The 25,700-nt window shown below is 36.7% G+C and overlaps 1 protein-coding gene across 2 annotated transcripts in view; it reads left to right on the top strand.

Moving 5' to 3' along the window:
• LOC111149134 (ArfGAP with RhoGAP domain, ankyrin repeat and PH domain 2) overlaps nucleotides 1-25,700 on the top strand; it is a 185,229-nt gene that overhangs the window by 70,177 nt on the left and 89,352 nt on the right. For both annotated transcript variants that reach the window (XM_022506074.1, XM_022506073.1), the window contains 9 exons: nucleotides 1,977-2,176; nucleotides 5,093-5,178; nucleotides 6,128-6,310; nucleotides 10,332-10,506; nucleotides 10,966-11,100; nucleotides 19,983-20,127; nucleotides 22,218-22,320; nucleotides 22,993-23,191; nucleotides 23,374-23,437. In XM_022506074.1, coding sequence (XP_022361782.1) covers nucleotides 1,977-2,176; nucleotides 5,093-5,178; nucleotides 6,128-6,310; nucleotides 10,332-10,506; nucleotides 10,966-11,100; nucleotides 19,983-20,127; nucleotides 22,218-22,320; nucleotides 22,993-23,191; nucleotides 23,374-23,437 — 1,290 coding nt within the window. The remainder of the gene's footprint in view (nucleotides 1-1,976; nucleotides 2,177-5,092; nucleotides 5,179-6,127; nucleotides 6,311-10,331; nucleotides 10,507-10,965; nucleotides 11,101-19,982; nucleotides 20,128-22,217; nucleotides 22,321-22,992; nucleotides 23,192-23,373; nucleotides 23,438-25,700) is intronic.

A 25,700-nucleotide genomic window follows, 5' to 3' on the forward strand; every position in this document is an offset into this window, starting at 1 on the left:
TGTCTGTCAAATAAATAAATAAAATCTTTAAAAAAAAAAATTAATCAACATATCACAGGGTAGTATCCAGGTCAGAAGCACTTGTCAGAGGCCTTTGAAGAACTAACAATTACTTAGCAATTTTGAAAATACTCCCAAGTCTGGTATTCATTTCATCTGTCAGAAGTGTCTGCTGGTTCAAATTTTGAGGAAAAAATAATCACCTAGAGAATAACAAACTTTATTTTCACATATGCAGATTCAAGCCTCAACTGAAAATGTAGAATTTGGCTGAGCTGTTTTTACCTGTAGTATTTCTGACACAAAATACGGGGTGGACTTTTTCCTCACATCAGCCAACTCTCCATGTATCCAGATCCCAGGCAGTTGTCCTACGATTCAATCCAGTTCTGACAGCAGCTACTTGGCGTGGGCATTAGACCCCACAAGTTTCAGGGCTCAGTCCCACAGAGCTGCCTTCGGTTCAGACTCTAGTCACAAGCACTGGGTCCTCAGCATACCCACACTTTGTTCTTGGCTGCAAATTGGGATTCCCCCAACCCCAGCTCCTCAGGTTCACTAATTTGTGAGAATGGCTCACAGAACTCAGGACGACAGTTAAATTAATTATTGCCAGTTTATTATATAGAGTGCCTCTCAGGAACATCCAGATGGGAGAGGCCCACAAAGCAAGGTACAGAGCTTCCATGCCTTCTCTGGGTATATCATGCTCTCAGCACTTCAATGTGTTCATCGACCCAGAAGCTTTCTGAACCCTGTGGTTCAAGGGTCATTACCAGGGTTTCATTCTGTAGGCATGATTAAATCGTTGGTCATTGGTGATTAACTCAATTGCTAGCTCCTCTCCCATTCCTAGAGGTCAGGGGGGTGGGGCTGAAAGTTCCAGTCCTCTAATCACACCTTGGTCTTTCTGACCCATCCTGAAGCTATTGAGGCCTCCAGCCTCAGATTATCTCACAAGCATACAAAAGACACTTGTCACTTAGGGCACTCCAAGGGTTTTAGAATCTGTGTACCAGTAACCCAGGTGCAAGGACCTTTGTGCCATATTGGCTGTGACCAATCTCTGTATAAAAGTGGAACCACTAAGAAGTTTGTGGATATTATACTGGTAATGGCAACTTAAAGTGCTTCAGAAAATATCCATGTAGGCCACTCAGTTTCCTTATGGATTGTTTGGAATATGTTAGTCATCTGTTATTTTCATTCTATTTCAAAACATTTTCATCTTCAGAACAGAAAATTTTAATGTGAAACATTTTGCGGGTCATTGGCCGAGTTTGGAGCACTGTAGCACATTTCCTGACACATCGCAGATACTCACTCAACATTTCTTGGAGTAAACCCATGGTTAATGTTTTCTCCCTTTACTCAGGTATCCAGTAAACACTAAGAATTAGGAAAAATCAGAACATGGCTAAAAATGAGTTAGAATAGTAATCACTTGAAACTTTTTTGATTTCTCAGTTTCTTCAAGCCATCTGGACATTCTTGTAATTAAAAAAGAAAATCTATTTTTAAGGCTGAAGAAAATCAAAATTTCTGGTGGGTGTTTTTGATAATTTAGTTTCAGACTATCATGGCATACTTTCTTGGCAAGATAATCCAGTAGTTCCGAAAGTCTGAAACTCAGCCAGTCTCTCATTGATTATTATATAACCACTGCTTAGGAAGCATGGCCTCTCATTTAAACTCTTGACCTAACAAGGCAGTTTTTATATCCTGGTCAGAAAAAATGTACATACTAATTTTGGTTCAAGATATGTAAACAAACTCATAAGCAATGTGGGATGTTAAAGGAAGAAATAGATTTTTAAATTAGATGATTTTTAACAGAAAAGACTATCCAGCTGCCTGGAAGGCATAATTTTCAGCTGCTGCTTAATTTGTGAGCAAAATGAATATGCAAACTGAACATACTGCTTAATTGGCCTTTCCAAGGGAGATCGATAATGCAGAAACGTTCATTGTTCCAGCTTTACAGCCGAGTCTGAAAAGGAGAAGCAGGAGTGGATTGAAGCTGTGCAGCAGTCGATAGCAGAAACTCTCTCTGACTATGAAGTGGCTGAGAAGATTTGGTTCAATGAGTCCAACAGGAGCTGTGCCGATTGTAAAGCCCCCGACCCTGACTGGGCGTCCATCAATCTCTGTGTTGTCATCTGTAAGAAGTGTGCAGGTAATTAGTGATAACTTATGCTCATCACTGTGGTAGCAGATTGGCACCGAATACTCTTAACTGTCCTACGTCATGTTTCCCAGCCAACAGTTGTGAAAAATACAGAGAAGGCTTATTACATTTCTATTAAATTTAGAAATATCTTAAAGTTCTAAACTTCTCTTATGCATGACTTAGATGTAAAAATTGATTTTTAAGCACGTCATCATTTTGTGTGCCTCCTGGTCCATGTGTGGATTTTAAAAAGACAGTGTTGAAATTTTTAGATTTTAAGGTGAGTGTTTCAGAATGCACCCTGAACATGCTTGTATCTTTGCACGATTTGCCCACTTTTCCCCCATCATATTTTGCATGATGTGTATTTCATATCAAGTCATTCTGAGCTCTAAACTTGGTACAGCAGATCCTGTATCTCTTTTAATGAGAGCGTTTATCTAGAAGCATTTCCAAAGAGCACTGAGGTTCCTGACAGTAACCAGTCTTATGACTGGTTATCTCGTTGTGACTTTACAGCTTACAGACCATCTGACAGCTCAGTGTATTTGGGGGTTCACCGTTGTTCCAGTGAGTGGAAGGCATGGACTCCAGCTGAGGTGTGTGGTCATAGAGGTCTTGGAGAAGGTTAGCCACTGCTAAACTTTACTTCAGCATCCTAGCTTTACCAGGCACGATGCTGGTCCTGGGAATTAAAAATGTGTGAGAGGTTGATATGTCCTCCACAGTTGTATAAATACTCATTGCAGTAGAAGATGACATTGGCAAGACCAGGGTAGAACATAGGTTTCATTGATAGAATACTGATGAGGAACACTACCTCAGAGCAAATACTAGGACAGTTGCTTCAATCCTTAATGCTTCTCAAGAGTTCTGTGCTTCCACAGTTCTTATCACACTAGATTTTCTCAATTAACATCACTGTCAACAAGAAGCACCCGCTAATCCCCCTCTACTTTCTTCCCAACCTTTTTTCCTCCCAGTCTCACTGGAAGAGAGCCTTTGTGATGTCTGTCCTATTCTTTCTACTCATGTCTCTGCTTCTTTCTTCTCTTCTTAAGATCCTCCCCTCATCACTTGTTCCTTCTCCATAGTTATTCAACCGTGGTTTCTTTTGTTGCAGCATATATATATATATATACACTTGTGTCCGTCTGTCATGTTGACACTAGCTTCCTGAAAACTTGCCGTTCCCCTGTATGTATCATTCTCTGTCTCTTTTCACAGACAGGGTACTTTTAAGAGTAGAATTCTGCACAGATTTCCTTCATTCCTTTAACTTCCTTGTTTTTCTTCATCCTGTGATCAGTTTTTTCTTCTCTGTAGTCCAGTAAAAATATTTTCACCATGTATACCAGTGTAGTTTACCTATCGGTTTCTGTGTAGTCCGTTCTTATCTTTATTGTCTTCTCTACAGTGTCTGGCACTTCAGTATTTGACCAGTGTATCTCTCTGTGACTTCCCATCCTCCCTTAACTTCCAAGATACCATTTTCTCTTTGTGTGTTCGTAACACTCTGGTCATCCTTTCTCAGGTTACTTTTCCTTTGCCTGGTATGTTCCTTTGGGTTACATCCTCCATTCTCTTTCACTCTAATGTTCCTCGTTGATGTTATTTATCATTTTAAGTTCGGCACTCTCTTGTAAGTGGATAGTTCTCACCATGGTGGACACCACACTTGTGGGTCTACCTACTGGACTCTTTTCCTGGATTTGCCCAAGGTACCTCAAAAATAACATGTGAATAATGGAGCTCTCATTGCTGCCCAGCTCATTGGATAAAACTGAAAATTCTCATTTATTCTAAATCTTGGTCAGAAGCAATACTGTCTACCCTACATTCAAGTTTAAAACCTGAGAGACCCTCTTGGCCCCTTCCCCTCCTTTAAAGCCCACCAAGTCCCAAGAGTTTTTATCGCCTTGGGTTTTCTAAATCTGCCTTCCCTATTGTTACTCCTCATGCTTGTCTCAACTCAGAGTCTGTTTTTTGCCTCTGTGACTCCATGGGTTCTTTCCAGTACTTCTCTCTATTTTCTGAGTTCAACCCCTTTCAGTTGAATAAAGAGCTTCAAATGCCCTTTATTATCCTACATCATGTCCAACATACAGTGTTACCTTTAGTTGGTCTTCATAAATGCAAACCTATGCATATTTCTGCCATTGGGCTTTTAAGACTATGCTCTGAGTAGTTACCATTTTAAAGAAAGGAGGAAAGGACACTCTTACCTATCGTAGAAAGAGGAATGAGCTTTCATGCTCATAGGCAATGAGTCCTTAAGATAGAGGAATGTCTTGAATGCCTTATTCCCTCCTCAGTGTAGAAGGCATCGGACACATTCCTGGGTGCCCAATAATGACTGAATGATGATTACACAGCATAATTGAATTGATGCTAATAGAATGTTGGGCTCTTATTGTCTTTCAGGCATAAAAGTAGAATAAAGAATCCACTTCATATTTTTAGATACATGTTTATTAGAGTTGTTGCTAGGGTTTCTTTTTTTCTTTTTTTTTTTTTTTTTAGTAGTAAAATGATATCTGTGTTCACATATATGGAATGTAAACAAACATATTATAAAAGGTTTTCCATAATCTCTAATAGCTAATTAATTACCAAGTGATGAATATACACACATACATATTGATACACATATATAGCTAGCTTTAAAACTGTAGTTTTATACCAGTACAGAGTAGTGATGAAAATGATTACTGTTACCTTCATTGTGGTTGGGATTTCTGTATAATTATCACACCATTACTCTTAATAGTATTAGCATTAAGGAAAGTAGATATTGGTGTGTTTTAAGTTGAAAAGATATATGCATACATACATACGTGAATGCACACACAGACTTTTTTTAAAGATAATATACATTTACATACAAATTGAAATAGAAATGCAATTGTGTCTTGACTTCAGGACAACATAGATCTTTAGGACCAAAAGATTCCAAGGTTAGAAGCCTAAAAATGGATGCCAGCATTTGGAGCAATGAACTCATTGAGGTGAGTTGGGTGATAAACTGTGGATGTGGCTAGCAGGGATCAGGTGGTAGTTAGCAGTGGGGTGACATGAATTATTTTAGGAGCTCTTGATAAAGTTCTCACCACACTGTAAAAATGGCTTATAGCCTGTTTGGTAGTAGTATCTTCCTACTTCAACTTTTAGAATGCTTCTTAAATGAGATAGTTACTTGAAAAATATAAAGTACAAGCAGTTTAATAGTAATAGCTACTTTTAAAGGCTTGACAGCATTTTTATTTTAAAGCCAGAATTTCTTTCTTTTTAACCTAGCATGGATAAAATATTAGAAAAGTGAATGAAAACTTGGCAAATTTTCTATTCTTTCTCTTGGCCCTGTTCTGTCATTAACTGCGCTCATGTCTGACTTTTTGTCTCCTATTTCCATTTTCTTCTTGGATTTCAGTAACCCTCCCAACCACATTACCCCACCTACTGGGCCATTTTAAATAAATTTGTCTCTATGTAGTTTCACAAAATAATAATGCTTTTGCTGCAATTTGGGTCGCTTGCAGTTTCTTTTCTAGCTTATCTTGTACCATTACTAAAAGCAATGAGGCTGTATTTAAAATAGAAATAATATCTGCTTTCACACTCCATCTTCCTGAAAGATGTGGATTTTTCATGTGTTTTTGCATGTTTTATACTAAGTTATATATATGTTTTTGGTTGCAGGGAGAGTATGCATGTGAGGGCAGGGGAGGGGCAGAGGGAGACAGAGAATCTTAAGCAGGCTCTGCTTAGTGTGGAGCCCCGGGTGGTGCTCCAGCTCATGACCCTGAGATCATGACCTGAGCCGAAATCTAGAGTTGGACGCTGAACTGACTGACTCACCTGGGCCCCCAAGTTATATTTTAATTTGTGAGTCAGGTTTTTGTAAATTCAAATACATTTTATGAAATCATATTGTTTTATAACTTTCTGACAATTTAGCTCTTTATTGTCATTGGAAACAAAAGAGCAAATGACTTTTGGGCTGGTAATCTTCAAAAAGATGAAGAATTACACATGGACTCACCTGTAGAAAAGAGAAAAACCTTTATCACTCAGAAATACAAAGAAGGAAGATTCAGAAAGACCCTACTGGCATCTCTCACCAAAGAAGAATTAAACAAGGTATCAAAAAATATGTAATAGATGTGGCTCTTGATGTCTTTTGAAACATGGGTCAAGGATTTTGAAAATAATTTTAAAAAGTCTATTACTGTCTGATAAAAGTATTTAATGTTATTTTATTTTCATTTGTGAGATTGTGCTATTGATTTTACCACTGTTTTACTTAAGAGTTCATTATTGATAGTGAATAAATTCTTTGTCCATAGCATGAGTTTCCAGCTAATTAGGCCTACTCCAATATTCTGAGAACTGTGGCAACTTTCCTTATTTTAGGGACAGGACACTAAGCATAATTTCAACTTGTACATTGTTGACATTGTGTCACCAAAATAAACATCATTCGCTCAATGTATTGTTATAAGCAATGCTTTGCTTAGTGCTGTTGACCCCAAGTGTTGTTTGCCTTTGACTGAGTGATTCCAGACCTGCTGGTTTATGCTACCCACTTGTTCTTCACTCTTTTGGCAAAAGATATGTTAGCATCCTGCCTGATTTCTTTTTGAAATTGCTGCTTCAGTTTCTTATGTATTAGGAGGCTCGTCCATGTAGAGCTGTTTAATACATGGACTTTTATACGACTATTGTTTTTGTGCTTAGAGAACATGTTCTTTTACGGTTCTCAGTTTTTTAGTATGCTTTTAGTGGTGATACTTATGGATAAAAATCCTCAAGTTATTGGAATTATGCTGAACATTTTGGATAATAACAAAGGCCTTTTTCATCCTTCTGTAGAAATTATAAGATCATACAATTGATTTACATTTCTACTGGATTAATTCCCCTAAACTATGTTTTTAGTCTTTGTACATTTTTGATGATAGTAAAGTGAGGCCACCAATTCATTTTAAAGCAATGGCACAGAAAATATGAAGGATTCAGAGTAGGCAGCTAAGGTAGAGGAGAGTGTGAGAGGTGGGATGGGGGAGAGGGTTAGAAACTAGATATTTATACAGGTTATTACTAAGACATTTTGTTTTGGGTAGTGGTTTCATTGGTGCTAATTACATAATTGAAATTGACCAGTTATATCAGACATACATGGAATAATAACAAGTTATCATAAGCCAAGGATTTTGATTAATTCTATGCAGGAGGAGAGGTCCATTATAAATAAGTATGCAACTAGTAAGTTGTGGATTTTGGGAAATAATTGGTGAAATTAGAGAATTTGAGAACTAGAAATTAGGGCATGGCTTCCTCTAATGGTTTCTTTCTTTTATAGTGATGGGTATCTTATTAGCGGGTATAATAATGTCCCCAAAGTGCTGTCTGCCACACTACACAGTTTCCATTAGATGAGTTTTACATTAATTACTAACAATTGAAGTTTTCTAAGAATATCATAGAGAAGTCTACCTATTGGGATTTATTTATACAGTGGGCTTCTTAAAAATGGTACTCTTAATATCAGCAAATAATTTTTGCAAAAATACATATTTTATTGAATAGGCATATTTTTAATTGAGATATAATTTACCTACAACAGCCTGTTGATTTGGTACATTTATATGTTGTGGTGTGATTACGACTGTGGCTATAGCTGACATGTGTATCACATCACATCATTATTTCTTTTTTGTAGTGGGAACATTTAAGGTCTAGTCTCTGAGCAATTTTTAAGTCAATAATACAGTATTATTGATTATAGCCACTATGCTGTTCATTAGATCTCCAGAACTTATTTATCTTCTGGTTGCAAGTTTGTACCCTTAAACAACATCTCCCCAGCCCCCAGACATCCTGTGCTAACCACATTCTAATCAGTGTTCCTATGATTTTGGCTTTTTTAGGTTCTAAATAATAGAATATACAATATTTGTCTTTCTCTGGCTAAATTCATTGAGCATTATGCCTTCAGGTTCCATCCATATCCCAAATGGCAAGATTTTCTTCTGCCTCACGTCTGAATAGTATTCGTGTGTGTGTGTGTGTGTGTGTGTGTGTGTGTGTGCGCGCGCGCAGCATATCGTCTTTATTCATTCATCTGTTGATACATACTTAGGTTGTTTCCGCATACTGGCTATTGTGAACAATCTTCTAATAGATATGAGATTGCAGATCTAATACCATTCTAATAGGTGTGAGATAATATTTCATTGTGGTTTCAATTTGCATTTCTCTGATGATTAATACTGTTGAACATCTTTCATGTAACTGTTGACCATTCAATATTTTCTTGGAAAAACGTCTATTCAGTTTCTCTGCCCATTTTTAAGTTGGATTGTTTTTGAGCTTGTGAGTTCTTTATTTTGGATATTAGCTCCTTATCTAATGTATGGTTTAAAATTTTGACTCCCATACTACAGGTTTGCCTTTTCATTTTGTTGATTTTTCTTCAGATGTGAAGCAGTTTTTTAGTTTTGATAGAGTCCAGCTTAAATTGATTTTTTTTTCTTTTGTTGCTTATGCTTTTGGTGGTGTCTCCAAAAAGTCACTGTCAAGACCAATTTCAGGGAACTTTTTCTTTTGTTTTCTTCTACGAATTTTAAGGTATCAGGTCTTATGTTTAAGTCTTTAATCTTTTTTGAGTACATTTTTGTGAGCGGGGTAAGATAAGGCTCCAGCTTCATTTTTCCGTATGTGGTTATCCAGTTTCCAAGCACTATTTGTTGAAGAGACGACCCTTTTTCCATTCATTGTTCGTGGTGGATAGATATATATTGCACACTTACAAGACCTGAGTTCTTTTTGAGGTTCTGGGGATACAATTGTAGTAAAACATAAATGTGCTTCTTTTATTCATGAGAGTTGTAGTCAAATAAGGGAGACTGACCGTGAGCAGCCGGAGTCCATAAATACACCGTAACAAATACATTGTGCTGTGAAGGCAACCAGTAGTGGGGAGATGAAAGAGTAAGAGGAAATACACGTGATTAAATGGCGGGGGGGCAGTCACAGGCTATTGCAGTGGATGGGATTTTAGCTGCTATCTTTTCCAACACCCTCATGTTGCAGACCAGGTAGACTAAGATCCAGGAAGGTGACGGGATCACCTGGCAAATTGGTACAAAGTCAGGGGTAGGTCGGGCTGTTTGATTGTGATGCAAAGGAAATCCTGTAGGTCAGCTAGACCATGGTAGGAAAGGTGAGTACATTTTTTAACAGTTGACCGTCCAGGGCTGGAACTGTGAGTGCGTCAACGGGACTTCTTGGCTGAACACTCTTCTCTGCCTGTTGGGATAGTTAATGAGCAGTTACTCTGAAGTTGCATTGTAGAGGGGGAATTAACCAGTGATCTGTCCAGGCACATCATGTCAAGAAGAAGGTAAAATGGTGAGTCCAGGGCAAAAAAAATCAGATGAATCAGGGTGCTCAAATCTCAGAGTATGGAAGCAAAGGGGAGGCCAGTGAAGTGAGGATGAGAAGGATGAGAAGGGATGTGAAGGCAGCTCATCACGTCAAAGGAACAACAAAAGCAGCAACAACACAACTAGGTTCCAGCAGTTGCTAGTGTTTGTACAATGATATATAACAGAAGTCAGTGTTGTTTCATTACTGCTGCTTGCCATTCCTCCTCCTCACCTGTACCCCACACAAAAGGAAAGATACTGGATTGGCTTTGCACTCACCTTTCCAATTCTGAGAGCACAACAGTACTTAAAAAATTATATAGATCCTAATTAGGCTGAAACATTACATACATACAACATTTATATGACAAAACATTTAACAGATACTTCATTATGACATTTTAGATACTTTGTATTTTCTGAGCACCCAGCCATTATCATACTACAGAAGCATAAAAAGTGTCTTCCTAAGGAACTATGATGGATCGGAGGCTGAACATCACAACAACGGAAGAATGAATTAAAACTCGGAGGTCTTAGGTTGTAATTTAAATTCATACAAAGCAGGCCTTTTGAACCTGTTGCTTAATTCAGGGCATACTTATTAGCTTTCTTGGTTAAAAAAGAAATACAAACTTCATTTTATAAATGGTTCGGCAGACTTCCACGCATTTTAATAGCTAGAATTGTATTTCCTGCTCTTAAAATGTGTATTGTCTTTTAACGACTAGGCTCTGTGTGCTGCTGTCGTGAAACCAGATGTTCTGGAAACAATGGCTTTGCTGTTCAGTGGGGCAGATGTCATGTGTACAACTGGAGATCCTGTGCATAGCACCCCCTACCTGCTGGCCAAGAAGGCTGGACAGAGTCTGCAGATGGAATTTCTCTACCATAACAAATTCTCCGGTCAGTCCGTGTCCCTACGTTAGCCTGGTGTCTTCTGATATATATCCCTGAAAGGACTGAAGCACCAATCTGCTTATTTCTCAAATAAGATAAATCATCAGAATGAAGACAAGTGTGATTATTATAAAGATAGAAGATGCTGAAGACCATGTTTTCTTTCATTTCAAGGAAAATTTTAAGAAATCTTTTATATTTCTTTAATCTTATAAATTAAAGATTAAAATAGTTAATCCCACCCAGTCACTTTCATCAGAATTTTATTCTGATTTTCATATGTGACTAATAAACAGAACAATAGCTTATGTGCACATTCAATGCAATGTGAATAAATATCTGTATATTCTGTGGTGAATTTGAAGTAACTTTTCTTCTAGCTGAAAACTCTCCAACATATTCATAAACAAAAGGAAAGTATTTACATTTTAGATTTCAAATGTATTATTTCTGTAATTTTTCCAGATTTCCCTCAACATGACATTCACTCTGAAGGTGGATTAAGTCAAGAGTCCTCCCAGTCCACGTTCCTCTGTGACTTTTTGTATCAGGCCCCTTCTGCTGCTTCTAAGCTCTCTTCAGAGAAAAAACTGCTCGAAGGTATCCTTTCAGCTTCGTTTTGACTTTGTTATCTGATAAAACTTTACTTCATTATCAAAACAATTATGTTTAAATTTTGATTTTTTTCCCTTAAGATGTTAGATTTGATCTTGCAATAGAGAAAAAAAATTTTTTTTTTTTTGAGGATTTATAAATGCTTCAAGGCACAGATATGCTATTTCTTGTGCTGCAACAGGGGTGTACCACTGGGTCGGAGTGCTGTGTGAATTCTCAACAGAATTCACTGATGTCTCTTTATGGCCAACCAACTCTGTTTCAGTATTTAAGGGTTATTCCAAAGAAATGTGCAGCTCAGCCCCTTCCCTTAGGGAAAAACACCCTAACTGGGGAGATAATAGAGATAAATGTCAACACATAGGCAGAACGGACAAGTTTTCAGTATATATTCTGTTGGCATTGTAAGGGATACGAAGTAGTTCATTCTGATTTTTAGTGTGCATGTGTGTGAGTAGAATACAGCTTAAGAGTGGTTTGAAAAAAATGATGAGAATTAATTTAACAACCTATTCTCGGTTTGGAGAGTTATCTGAGCAGTCACAGTCGGCATTTCTCCATCTCTGCATCCAGCTCCTAGTGTCAAACGTATACTAAGCATTAGGAATTACAAAAATGAGTAAGACACAGGTCTCATGGTCAATACATGTGAACTAATTTGGGAAATACAGGCAGAAAAATATGAGATCTTTCTCACTGGAACAAAGACAATTTTAAGAGAGATTAAGTTGTATAGGCCAATTGGTGGTGGGCGCTTAGAGGCTTAGGAGCCTCGTATTAATTCCCTAGGTGGTATAATCCAGATGCACTACTCTATCAAAGGAACAATAGGATGAAAAACTGACTTTGGAGTGTTAATCCTGATCTTTGTGCATTTAAAGTGATTATTTCAGTATAAATGCTTTATGTCCAAAGAAGTGCTATCCCTAAGTAGAATTATATTGGGATTAGCCCTACTTTATTAGATTTTCCAGAAAACAGTAGCTATCCTTTAGTGAGCAGGTACTATGTGTAAAGCATTGCTTTAAGTACTTTACGTACATTAGTTGTAATCCTCATAATTAAAAATGGAGGAGCTCAGCAGGAAGCAGAATTTTACATCTGATTTGTGTTATAATTGTTATTGTAACACTTTGGCCTTGGTCAAAGTGTTGTGGCTGGATTTGAATTTAGATGTTTTTGGTTCTTTCAACAATTGGTTATTAAATGTCTTCCTGCATTCAAACTAATAAAAATGACAAATTTTATAGAGATTTTTCTTGAAATCTTCTATTGCTCTTCAGTATTTAACCCTTAGGTAGTCAGAAGTTGGTCAGAAATGGGGAGGGGAGTACCTGAATAATCTGTGAATTGGCTATAGTAATTATTAGAATAATTGAATACTAAGCAGTTAATGCAGTATAAATAAGTTTATAAGTTTTCTAAAATTTTTTTTCTGAATAGTAGGAGATCTTAGACCTACCCTTCAAATCACTTATAAAAAGATGAAATAGGGAATTTAAAATATGACATTTTCTTTCTAAAACTAAAGTGTATCAAACACTTTTGCAGCTAAAAATAGGCTTTTATTTATTTTTTGGCAAAAATAAAAAAATACTTTGTGCTCATAATATTTATAGACTTAACACTTTGTTTTAATATTTCCTTGAAATAGATTGCTTTTCTTAATCACTTGAGGAATAAATTTATGTTTTAAACTTGTAACTAAGTCATTCTCTACTTTTATCTTTTATAAATTAACTATGGATTTTTTTTTTTTTTTGGTTAAATTTTATTTCCAAAATTAGAAACTGGTGCATGCTTTGTAATTTAATTGGGGATGTTTTCTCATTTGGGAACATCCTGTTTTAAGTAATATGAAATTAAGCTTTTGCACTTTAGCTATGTAGCACAACAGACGATTTCATTGGAAAATAATCTCCTGGTAATGTCTTCATTTCTTCCATCCAGTTTGTCAGCAAGTTCTATCATTTCAAACTCAAAATAGACCTTGAATCAGTTGGCTGTTATCCATCTGCACTAAAAGAATCTTAGCCCATCCACCATCATGTCCTGCCTGGCCTGCAAACCACCTCCCCACAACTTGTCTCCCAGTAACTGCCCTAGCTTCATTCCAAACCATTCTCCAAAAGCAGATTTAGTGATCTTTAAAAATATAAATCAGATCTTGTATTTTCATTGTTTGAGTATCTTCAGCAGTTTCCCATGACAGATTATATCCCTGTTCCTTGGTGTGACCTAAGAGACCCTCCTGTCCCTTTCCCTCTTCATCTCACATTAGTCCTCCCTGCACTCACAGGCCTGGCCCTAATATTTTCCTCTCCATTTCTGCAACATGCCCTTCGGGACTTGGACACTTGCTGTTCATTTTGCCAGGAGGGCACTTCCCCCAGTCTGGCTTTTTCCTCATTTTTCAGGCATCAGATTAGTGCCACTGTAGTGTACGGTCACTGGCACCTCCTTCCTTTCATGGGGTTCTTCTTATTTCTGTCACAGTATTTAGTGCATGAAGGTGATCCCTCCTTTGTTGGTCTGTCTCTCTCTCTCTGGTGAAAGCTCAATGAGACATTAACATTTGCTGGCTTATTTAAGATTATCAAATCTTTGGTGCCTAAAACACAATAGTAGTCATGTGTAAATATTTGTTGAGTAAGTGACCATTTCTCTTATCAAGTTATTACCAGTGTAAAAGTGTAAGAAACTTGTTAATATTTTGTTTTTGACTTGCGCCTAGAAAGAGTTGTGGGTCAACAGACACGTGAAAAGATGCTTAACATCACTAATCATTAGGGAAGTGCAAATCAAAACCTTCTTATACCTGTCAGTATGGCAAGGATCTAAAAGACAAGAAATAGATGTTGGAAAGATGAGAAGAGCCGTCATGTGCTGTTGGTAAGAATGTGCATTGGTGTAGCCGCTGTGGACACAGTATGGAGGTTCCTCAGGAAATTAAAAATAGGAATACCATATGATCTGGTAATTCAACACTGGGTATTTACCCAAAGAAAGTAAACACACTAATTCAAAATGGTGTATGCAGCATTTTTTATGGTAGCTGAGTTATGGAAGCAACCCAAATGTCTATCCATAGAAGGATAGATGAAGAAGACATGGTGTAGATATACAATGGACTATTACTTAGCTATAGAAAAGAATGCTATCTTGCCATTTGGGACAGTATCATGGACCTAGAGGGCATTACGCTAAGTGCAGTAAGCCAAATTCTGTATGAATTCACTTATATATGGAATCTAAAAACTAAAACAAATGGACAAATAAAACCAGAAACAAAATCATAAATAGAACAAACCAGGGGTTGCTGAAGGAGAGGGGGTTTGGGGAGAATGGAAAATAGGTGAAGGGGATTAAGAGGCACAGGCTTCCAATTGTGAAATAATTAAGTCATGGGGATGAAAGCTGCAACATAGGGAAGATAGTGAGATTGTAATAATGTTGTGTAGTGTCAAGTAGTGGCCAGTGACAGCTATGCTTGTCATGGTGAGTGCTGCACAGCGTATAGAAATATCGAATCACTGTTGTATACCTGAAAGGCATGTTGTACAACTACAAACAATATAACATTGTATGTTAGCTAGACTCCAATTAAAAAATCAAGTAATTGCTGACACAAAACGTTTTGTCCAGAAAGTGCGTAAAAATGAAGAAAAAGTTGAACTACCAAGAAACAAAGTTCTGTTTTGTTTTTTGTTGTTGTTGGTTTTTGTTGTTGTTTCTCTCTCAAGAGGCTGTAGGGGTGTTATTCCTATGGAGCACCAGCCTTATGGAAACAAATGAATTATTTGGAAAGATTGAGAGATGAAAGTGTGGCTGTCGCCTTTGCCCCTGACTGGCAAGCACCCGGACCGCACCACTCTGTCAGTGCTTGTCAGGACAACCAGAGAGCAAAATGATTAAACAGGAAGAAAAAAGCAGAAAATGCATGCAGGTCTTCAGAGAGTTACATGAGGCTTCAGATTGTCAGTTCAGGTTTTTAGGATTTGAAGTTCTTCTAGCCTCAGGTTATGAAGACTGATCTGTATTTTTCTTTTTCTTTTTTTTTTTCTTATCAATTTAGTGTTCATGAAAAGAAAGATTGATAGCTCATGTTAAACCTAAGTATAGAGCTGAATAATAGCATCCTGGTTTTGTTTTCTGTTTTCTCCCCTCAACCGTATTTTTTCCCCCTTGGTGTCTTACTGTGATTTGTTGACACAGTGTTTGATTTTTAAAAAGAAAGTGGTTGATGTGGTTTGCTAGAAACTCTGTATCATTTGTTTATATTTAATTTCATAAATTAGCATTGAGGAATTTTGAAGATCTTTTTGTTCTATCATTGCCTAGCTTGTATAGCCTAAACATTTTCAAGGCTAAACCACATTTATTTTATTTTTTTTAAAGATTTTATTTATTATTTATTTGACAGAGAGAGAGAGAGATCACAAGTAGGCAGAGAGGCAGGCAGAGGGAAGCAGGTTCCCCGCGGAGCAAAGAGCCTGATGCGGGGCTCGATCCCAGGACCCTGGGATCATGACCTGAGCTGAAGGCAGAGGCTTTAACCCACTGAGCCACCCAGGTGCCCCTAAACCACATTTATTTTAAATGAAAAGAATTCCTAGTGAAAAGAATTCATTTTCAGTGAATGCTGAATACCATCAGTTTAGGAAATCCTTCATCAGGAAATAACTTCATGGTTTCAAAAAATAATAGTTTGCCTTCCCTGTCTTGGATTTACAGTGCACATGTGTATTAGAAGCTATGACCTCCACTCTCTCTAATATGTTTTAAAATTGGACATACAAGCTCCAAATGTGTAACAGGCACAGAGAGGCAGTATTGTTCAGTGGTCAAGGGGCTTGGTTCTCAGAGCTTGGCTGCCTGGGTTCTACTCTCCACTCTGATGCTAGTACTTGTGTGATCTTGGAGAAATCGGGTAACCATTCTGTGCCTGTGGATGGGCTACAAGGGAGGGGTGTATGATAGAACTGACCTAGTAGGGTTTTTCTGAGGATTCAGTGAGTTAACGTATATACGATGTGGAGACAAGTGGATGGCATGTAAATATGATGACCGAAGGGCTGAGCAGCAGGAGAAGCCACAGCAGAGGGTCTGTCTATATATGCAGCTGTTTCTGATTTCCCCCAGGTGGCAGCTGACCCCCAGGTCCCAACAGAAGTATCCATGTCCCTTCATCATGGTATTTCAGTAGCTCACCTCTGGAGTCCTTTCTTGTGTTTGAGCAAATTCCAGTAATGTTTTTCTTCTCTGATCTAAATACCAAGATTGAATAGAAAGAATGAACGACCCCTTCAGCCACTCCAACCACCAGACACACCAGCTCTTGTCAAACAAACAGCTTCTGTCCTGAGAGTTACCCTTTCTGTGGTCCCGGTTTTATTTCTGGTATTGGTTAACAGTAAGACTTCCTCTGTAGGAGAGCGTGTGTTCTCAAAGTCAGACTTAGGAGAGCCTACGTGAATTGGGCTAAGCAGACCGACACAATCTGGCAGAAGCTTTTCGTTGCTTCCCAAATGAGTGAGTGCCAGATTTCCTATCACAGCTTTGTTATTATAAATCCTCAAAGGTAAGACCTGCGACTGCTTTGTCTGACCTCTTGCCCATTTCCAGTTACGAAAAAAAAAAAAGGAAAAAAAATCAATTGTTATAGTGATGATAATGCCATAGTACTAAATCCCCTCAAGCTTCTGTTTCTAACCGAAAATGAGTTTGTACTCACCTTTTTAAAGGATCTATCATTTGTTTTCCATTAGAATTTACATAAAAATTAGATTCTAGCATTTCCATTTATTTTATGCGTCATGCATTTGGCACTTTTTGTTTAAGACCTTCCAATGACTCCCACGTGTCTGCCGAGAAAGGCACGAACTCCTGAACATTTGTCACATAAGACTCCTGGGGCCTGGCCTCTGCAGTGGGTCTGTGGTCTTCTTTCCTATTTGCTAACTTCATGTGTAATCTGGTTCTCTGGCCAAATCGATTTTTGGCAGTTGCCCCTTTCCTTGACTTTTCTCACAGTGTTTTTTCCCCAGGATTATGGAGTAGTTAGAGCTCAAAATGTATTTTTCACTACTTTAATGTCTTTTCAGTTATAAACAACTATTTTCAAAAGCTATGCTTCTCTGTGATACAGTTTATCATTCTAGTCTGAGGATGGCTTCCTTCCATGAATGCTTCTAACCCCGAAAGGCCCCCCTGCCACCACCAGGGTTATTACTGCAGACATACCTCTTCTTGGACTGGACTGCACACTGCTTGAAGACAGGTGGTGGGATTCCTAGCTATGCCAGTAATTATTTATGTACTCAATAAATGTGCATTTTTTTGCTTTATTCTTTATGAGGATTATCCTCTTCATCTGAGTACATTATTTTGAAGTAGTTTTATAATTCCAGTTAGTTAATACTTTGCCTTTTCCTTGTCTTATATCTCAAAATCTACAATGAATATTCATTTAAAAATTACGGCATTTCATGATTTCCATAGAACTGTGCAGAGTGCATACTATGACTCAGGATTTGGCGGTCCTGGATGTTCAGGACTGACACAATCCGGCAGAAGCTTTTCATTGCTTCCCAAATGAGTGAGTGCCAGATTTCCTATCACAGGAATTTAATGTTCTTCCATTAAATTCCACTCTACCTTCCATTAGGCATTGGTCGGGTCTCTGTGAGCTTTCTTTCCCAGTACCCACAAGGAATTCTTTGTGCTGTTTTCCTCTGCCATTTCTGATTCAGCTTTTCATTTGGCAGTTACTCAGAATACAATGAACCTCAGCTCGCAGGATTTTGCCCTTTTAAGAGTTTCTCCTCTTGATGGTTTTTGAGGCTAAACACCTCATCTTGTTTTCTTTCCAGAATTCAATAGGAGTAAAACAAGCCTGAGCAGACCTGTTTCCGAAACAACGCTTTCTTCCCAGCCCCGCAGTCTTCCATTAAATTCCACTCTGCAGACAGGCTTTATATCTTTTTTAGAAATGACCCAAACTTTTATCTTCAAAATTAAAAGGGAAATTAGAAGGCCTTTAGGAAGTAGTTTCTGACTTCTGTTAAGTCTCCATTCAGTTGTAGCAGTTAATAACTTTTCCTCCCTTTGTATCCATTTCCATTGTTGATTCGTCTTTAGTTTAAATTCCATTTATTACAATGTTATTTCTATGTGTACGCTCCATTGTTGATACTCATGGCTACATTGACTCAGATGTTCTGTTAACCTGTATGTATTACTGTACTTCCAAACTGATATTCTCAGAATTGATGCATTAGCAGAATTTGGCTTATTATGTACCTTTAAAGTAATGCTCCATGGTTAACATTGTTGTGATTAGTTCTTATTTTTCTTTGACCCTTTCAGTTATTCTTGTTCATCAACCCCAAACAAATAATTTCCAGTTTTGGTTTATCAACCCTTTCCACCTTTAGTTGGATCTCAGTTGTGATTTCAGAAGCATTCTTGCTACCCTCCAAAACTGTTTATTTCTTTTTACCCATTAAAAAATAGCTTGGCCAGTCTCTTCTATTTTTCTCTACTTTTGTTTTCAGACCTTTGAGATTGCTGAGAATTGCCAATTAGGGAACCATGCCTTTTGAGTTGGCCAAAAATTCAATTTTTTTTTTAAACTAATCTGGAAGCGACACACTAATTGGTGATCTTTATAAGCATTTTCCCCCTAATTTTTATTTTACCAAAGCAGTACATGCACAAGCATAATACAGCTTTAATGGAAAACATATTTGTTCCTTTTTTTTTTAAATTTTTAGACATTATTCTTTGTCTTGATAAATTCTTTTTATCTAATCTTTTTCCTGAAAGTAATATTACTTCTTATATTACTTTTATAATCTTACAGCTCCATCATCTTATACTGTCTTTTTCTCCCTCATGTTTTACTTTTGGGAAACTTTCTTTTCTAAGCTTTCTCTCTCTCTCTCTCTCTCTTTTTAATTTTTAAATTTTTAAAATTCATGATTCCATTTTAAGTTACCAAAATATATTTTTTGTGTTCTTAAATTTCCTTTTTAGAACATGTTTTCTTGTTTTATGTCTACAGTATCTTCCCTTGACAGTCTGATATTACTTATAGTTTAAAAAATTGATTATTTTGGTTTTGGTCTCTGTCTTTTACGTTGGAAACTTTCTTTTAAATGTTTGGGATCAGTTGTCAGAAGATTCTATCTCTTGCTAAGAGTGTTGGGATTTGGAGCTTGGTTATCACTGGCTTCCTTTTGTATGTAAACTAGGAGTCTGTAGAATGTCCTGTAACCACTTTGTTTCTAGAATGGCACCTTACCTCTGTCTCCACACAGTGCCTAGACAGCCACAGATAATCCATAAGCTAATACATGTGGCTGTGTTTTAATAAAACTTTATTTATAAAAACAGGTGATGATACAGATTTGGCCTGCAGGCCACAGTGTAAGTCCCCTTACAATGTGAATTTAAATTCCCTAACCAGGGCATTAAGGACACGGCAGGTTAAGGCCCCTTTCTTCTTTTGCATACCTACCCAACATCGACCACAGTCTGTCTTTTTACACTACATGTATTCCTCTGAATAGTGCAGACATCAGTCCTTACTGTTTCAGAGTTGTTTCACAGCAATCTCCTTATGGATCTGTCTGCTTTTCTGGTCATCCATATCATCGTTATTTTTGTCTTGTACATTCCTTGTTACTAGAGTGTATATTTTTTAAGAGCAGAGAAAGGGACTATATATCCCACACAGCACTAGCATACTCTTTACACAAAATAGCAAATTAATAAATTTGAATCCTGTTGTTATTTAAACTGTGTATTATTTAAAAATTAGAATTATGATGTAACTCAGTTTGTGATTTGTTTTAAATTTCTAGAGACAAATAAAAAGTGGTGTGTTTTGGAAGGAGGCTTCTTGAGTTACTATGAAAATGATAAGTCTACCGCACCTAATGGCACCATTAACATCAATGAAGTTATCTGCCTGGCTGTACACAAAGAAGACTTCTATTTAAATACTGGGTAGGTCTACTGTTAAACAGGTAGGAGGTGAACAATAGTTTCTGATATTTTTCATACCTAATAAGAGTTTTGTTGATAATTCTTCATTTACTTACTGTAGAAGGATTTAATAGTTTCTTGAAGCCTAATCATTTTGCAGCTTCTGGAAGTTCCTTAGGGAATTTGCTAAAAAGTAGGAAAATTAAAATATTATACTGGGTACTCCGAAAGGCTAATGTATTTACATCTAATCTTAAATTTATAGCATTCCATTCTAGAACATGTAGTCCTAAAGTTTTTATAATTTACTGATTTGAATGGTGGACTAGTAGCAGAATTTATGCATTCATTTAATACATTATCATTCAAAGGAAAATATTCAGTAATGACTTATTTGCATTAAAATAAAAAACTAAATATATTTAATATACTGAAATGCTATATTATTAAAGCATTATTAAATTAAAATTTAGCATATTGAAATGCTAAATTAAAGTAAATACCTAAAGATTTACTTTAGCATTTTAATGGTCTCAAAAAAGTTGCAGTTAAAAGAGCGAGCATTATTTATTTGATATATTTGACTTGAAGAATGGTTTATTAATTTTTTGTGAGGACTTTTAAAAACAAACCGTCTAAGATACTTGGCGTGAAAGTTACATTTTATAATGTAATTAATAAAAAATTTTAAATATTAAAATCTGCATAAGTCAGTTTCATAGAAACATCATAATATAAATTTCATGAGAATAGAAAGAGATTTTCAAAACTTTGTCATTTACATAATATTACATTTAACATAGTATCATTAGTATACCCTGACCAGTATATCCTAGATAAAGTGACTACTGTTTCCTAGTAAATCAACAAAACTGATTACTAGTTGAATTTGTTTTTGTTTTAATCTTAATAATGCTTTTATTCCAAATGAAGTATAAACTTAATGTGGCTTACTGTGAAATATTAAAATAAAATGCATTCTAATATTCGGTTGCTCAATTAGTAAATAAAATATAAGTTAAAATAATATTAGTTTATGTCAGCATGTAATCATTCATGCTGATTAAAATAAAACATTCTTGATAGAATGTTCCTGATACAAGTAAGCATGCAAGAGAAACAATCCACAATGAAAGAAAGTTATGAAGTATCTATTGCAGCCATGCTCTGAGTCTCCTTAAATAGCACTTTAAAGAGTTTGGATTCACTGATGTAGGCAGTGAGAGGTTTTTGAGATTTTATTTAGATTTGTATTTGAGGAAGAAAGCTGGCTGAAGTGGTGAGAGAGAGATGGGAGGATGAGAGACCACAATTACTGAGAGTTTACCTAGAGGAGGAGATCATTAAAAAAAAAAAGTGAGTTGAGAGAATGTTATGATTGAACTAATGAGATTAACTCTCTTGACGGGATGAAGAGCTGCTGTTAAGAAGAAATTAAACCCCAAGTTTTTGAGCTTGTTGATGAAATAGATGGTGATGCCTCTGAATTAAAGGAAACATGAGGCAAATACAAGCAGTGTGGGGTAAAAAAGAGGAAGAAAGATGATTTGGATATGGAGTATTTTGAGATCTTTTAGGTAACAACAGCAACGTACTTAACATATTCCGGGAAATAGTTGGAGATCTGGATGAGGGTCCCAGGGGAGAATTTAGGACCTGGGATGTTGCTCTAAATCTAAAATCTAAAATAAGGAAATAAAATTTTGGGATAAGATGATATAATGGGAGGAATATCTGTGAAGTAAGACAGGAAGAGGGCTGATTAGAGAATGGTTTGGACAGTGTTTGCTTTAAAAAGGGTGTCAAGATGGCCTGGTCTGGGAGGGAAGAGGAGACCAAAGGGATTGTCGCATTAGTCAACTAATGAGTGTCCGGGGCATGAACACAGTCATGCATTAGAGTGATTCAGTCATCAGAAGGATATTCCTTTTGTCTGATACAGTGTATTCCATTTAGTCAAATGAATTAAAATATTAATTGCTGGAAAAAATGATAGATTTCAAAGTATTATCGGGTTTTCAAAGGGAATTTAATAAAAAACTTGACTTTTGTGTTGTTTCCCTAAGAGCCAAACATAAACAGTGGTATCTTTTTATTCATGTGTGCTGCAGGCCCATCTTTACCTTTGAGATCTATTTACCCTCAGAACGTGCATTTTTATTTGGAGCTGAAACATCTCAAGCTCAAAGAAAATGGACAGAGGCAATAGCCAAGGTAATGAAATATTACATACTTACCCTAAGTCCAGAGAATACTCTTAACTTGGGTTCTGTGGTTGAGCTTCAGAGATCCATAGAAATTTTACACAAGATTCTGGGAAAAATGTCCATACTTCATTAAGTTTTCAAAGGTTATAGTCAAAAGAGATTATGAGTTTCCTTCTTATAGCCTTAAGCAGAGAAAAAAAAATAATGTAGGACCCTGGAGGAATCATTCTTTGAATTCAGGCCCTGTTATGATGATTAAGATCTTTTCACTATTGTGAAGTCATTTCTATGTATGTCTCTTCATAGGTAGATATGTTATTCATTGTATACACAAAGGGGAAAGGAGCAGATTCAGTAAAAGATATAAATGGAGACAAACATTGAAGGTTGACATTTTGAAAAATGCCGCAAATCAGCATAGAAGATGTCTTCCCATTTCAATTCTATATATATCAAAAAAAGTGGTTTGAGACGCTGCCATTTGAAAATACATTATAGCTGTGCAGTTTTAAGATTGATAGCAAGTTTATATAATTGTTTTGAAATTTGGGTTACTTCTAAATTTTTTAGGTAGAAAAACTGGTTTACATGTTTTTCTGCTTTCCCTCAAGTCCGTAGGTAGGAAAGGGGATTTCCTATTTGCACTGTATTTATTACTTTTCTGTATTTGTTTTAACAGCATTTTGTTCCCTTTGTTGCTGAAAACTTAACAGAAGCCGACTATGATTTGATTGGTCAACTCTACTACAAAGACTGCCATGCCCTGGATCAGTGGAGAAAAGGCTGGTTTTCTATGGAAAAGTCTAGTTTGCGCTTTTGTCTTCAAATGCAAGAAGTTCAGGAAGATAGAATGCACTTAAGAAGACTGCAGGAGCTGAGTAAGATTTTTGTTCCTCTTTCATCTTAAATTTCTTTATTGCATATGATAACAGTAGCTTTTACATAAAATTATGACACCTGACTTCCCAACATGACTAAGTATTATTAATAATTGTGTCTTAATGGGTATTTAGTGTCATGTTTTAAATAATGGATTCATGCTTTTCTCCTCTCTCTCCAGCAATCAGCACAGTGGTTCAAAATGGGGAAAAAATGGATGTCTTGCTCTTGGTAGAAAAAGGGAGGTAAGTACATTTTTGCTTTTTACTATTTACTGTAATAATTCTAGGGAGTAGGGTGTTTTGGTTATCGTGCTTGAGAAAGAACCCCTATTTTATAGCCTGTTGGAAGTTTGTACACACACACACACACACACACACACACACACACACACTCTTCAGTAGAAAGAATACACCAATAAAGCTTGCAGATTTTTATGTTTGTTACGAAAAAGTCAGTGTGATCAATTATACTTTTCTGTAGACTTTGAGACATTCACATTTAAGTATTTGGAAGCAGTTTGGCAGTTGTTAATATGTTTTCAGTGTTGGTATGCATGTGAGTCCTGCAAAAATAAACCTTGATTTCTTGAATTTATTCACTTTTTCAACAAATATTAAGCACCTACTCTGTATCAGATACTATTATAGGTACTGGGGATTCAGTGCTGAATAAAATGGACATGGTTTATGCCCTCAGGAAGTATATGCACTCCTGGTAGAAATAGAATATAAGCAGACAAAAAAAAAATAATGACATAGTATCATGTCCATCAATTTTAAATGCTTGAAGAAAAATAAGGTGGAGAGAGAGAGCATGATGGAGCAGTATTCTGTTGTAGATAGGGTGGTAAGAGAGGGTACCTTTGATTAGAGATGTGCACAAGGTGAAGAAGCAAACCATGGAGTGGTCTGAATAGAGTGTTCCAGGTATAAGGTCAGAGATGTTCTGAAGACCCTGACAGTGGGCTGTACTTAGCATGTTCATGGTCGGCAAACAAGCTGCTGTTGGCTGGGAGATTCGAATGAGTTTGAGGGTGGAAAGAAATTATTTCAGAGATCTCTCAGGGCCTAATCCTTTATGACCTTGACCTTTGTCAAGGTCCTATTAGGACCTTGACAAATAATATGTCAAGATTTGAATTTTATTCTAAGTGTGATGGAAAGCTGCTCATTTTGAGAGCCAGGACGTGGAATGATCTGACTTTGGTGTTTAAAGTGCTTCTGTGATTCTAGATGAATAAGCTCTTGGGGTACAAGAGTGACAGTGAGTGTCCACTTAGGATGCTGCTACAGAGGCCAGGCAAGAGATGGTGATGTAATAAAATAGTGTTGAGTGGTTAGAGCTGTTGTGAAGGCAGAGGAGGCCAGAGGGTTTATTGTTGGATCAGATGAGCATAAGAGTTATGGTTACCCCAAGATTTTGGCCCGAGCAAGTACGTGAATGATAATGCTGTTTTTCCAGATAACAAATATAAGAGAGTAGAATTAGGATATTAGTAAGTTTAGGGTAGTAGGTTGAGAATTTGGTATGGGAAATGGTAACCTCGAGATGTCTATTTGACAGCGAAGTGGGCTTAGTTAGTGGCCGTGTGGATATACAAGTCTGGAATTAAGTGGAGAGGTTGCAACTGGAAATAGAGGTTTGAGAGTCATCAGCACATTGATGTTATTTATCCAGTGGTCTGGATGGATTCATGTAGACAAAGTATGGACCGAAAATAGACTCGAAGATGAGCTCTAGGGACTCCAGTAATTAGAGATCAAGCGGAGGGGGATGATCCAGAAGAAGTGCCGGGGAAGCAGCCGCTGAGTCGTATCACAACATTTAGATAGAGTCTCTTGAACAAACTTTTTAAAAATTTTTTATTATTTGCTTTATCATTTAAAATTCCTTAATTACAGTGATGTAGTATGTTTAGCTCTACGAGAGTACAAAATAATTTGCAAAACCATCTATAATATAAAAATAAAGCTGAATTAGCTTTCCCTTTGGTTATTTGCTTTGCTGGTGACATGAATAATGACTTTCAACAGTTGTCTGAACCTGTCTTCTCTTCAGTTTCATGGGATGACATCAACAGCTTTAGACAGCAAGCATATTGCTGTTTAGATATTTATGTCAGGGGGTGTTTTTAAATTTACAGGCATAATTAGTATTCAGTGTTTTTACTCGTTTAATTCTGGAATTATAATGGTTCATGATACTTGAGATTCTTATTTTTGGTACCAGGTGATGGTTTCACCGTACTTTCAGAGTACTGTTCGTTATGTGTTCACAAGTAACAATGAGGTAGTATTATGTTTAGATAGTATTATATCGTTAAAGTACTGGCAGAATGTAGTTTTTACAGTCATCTATTCATATTTATGGAATGCCTATTGCCTCCTACAATAATGGCGGGAAAAAAGTTGGCAGCAATACAGAATTGGAGTCTGAACTCCCAGAGCTTACATTTTTAAACAAATAAACCAACAGCAACTTGTTAGTTGAATTTATTGCCTTTAT

The sequence above is a fragment of the Enhydra lutris genome, unplaced genomic scaffold (assembly GCF_002288905.1).
Source record: "Enhydra lutris kenyoni isolate GAN:26980312 unplaced genomic scaffold, ASM228890v2 scaffoldscaffold21, whole genome shotgun sequence".
NCBI classification, from domain to species: domain Eukaryota; kingdom Metazoa; phylum Chordata; class Mammalia; order Carnivora; family Mustelidae; genus Enhydra; species Enhydra lutris.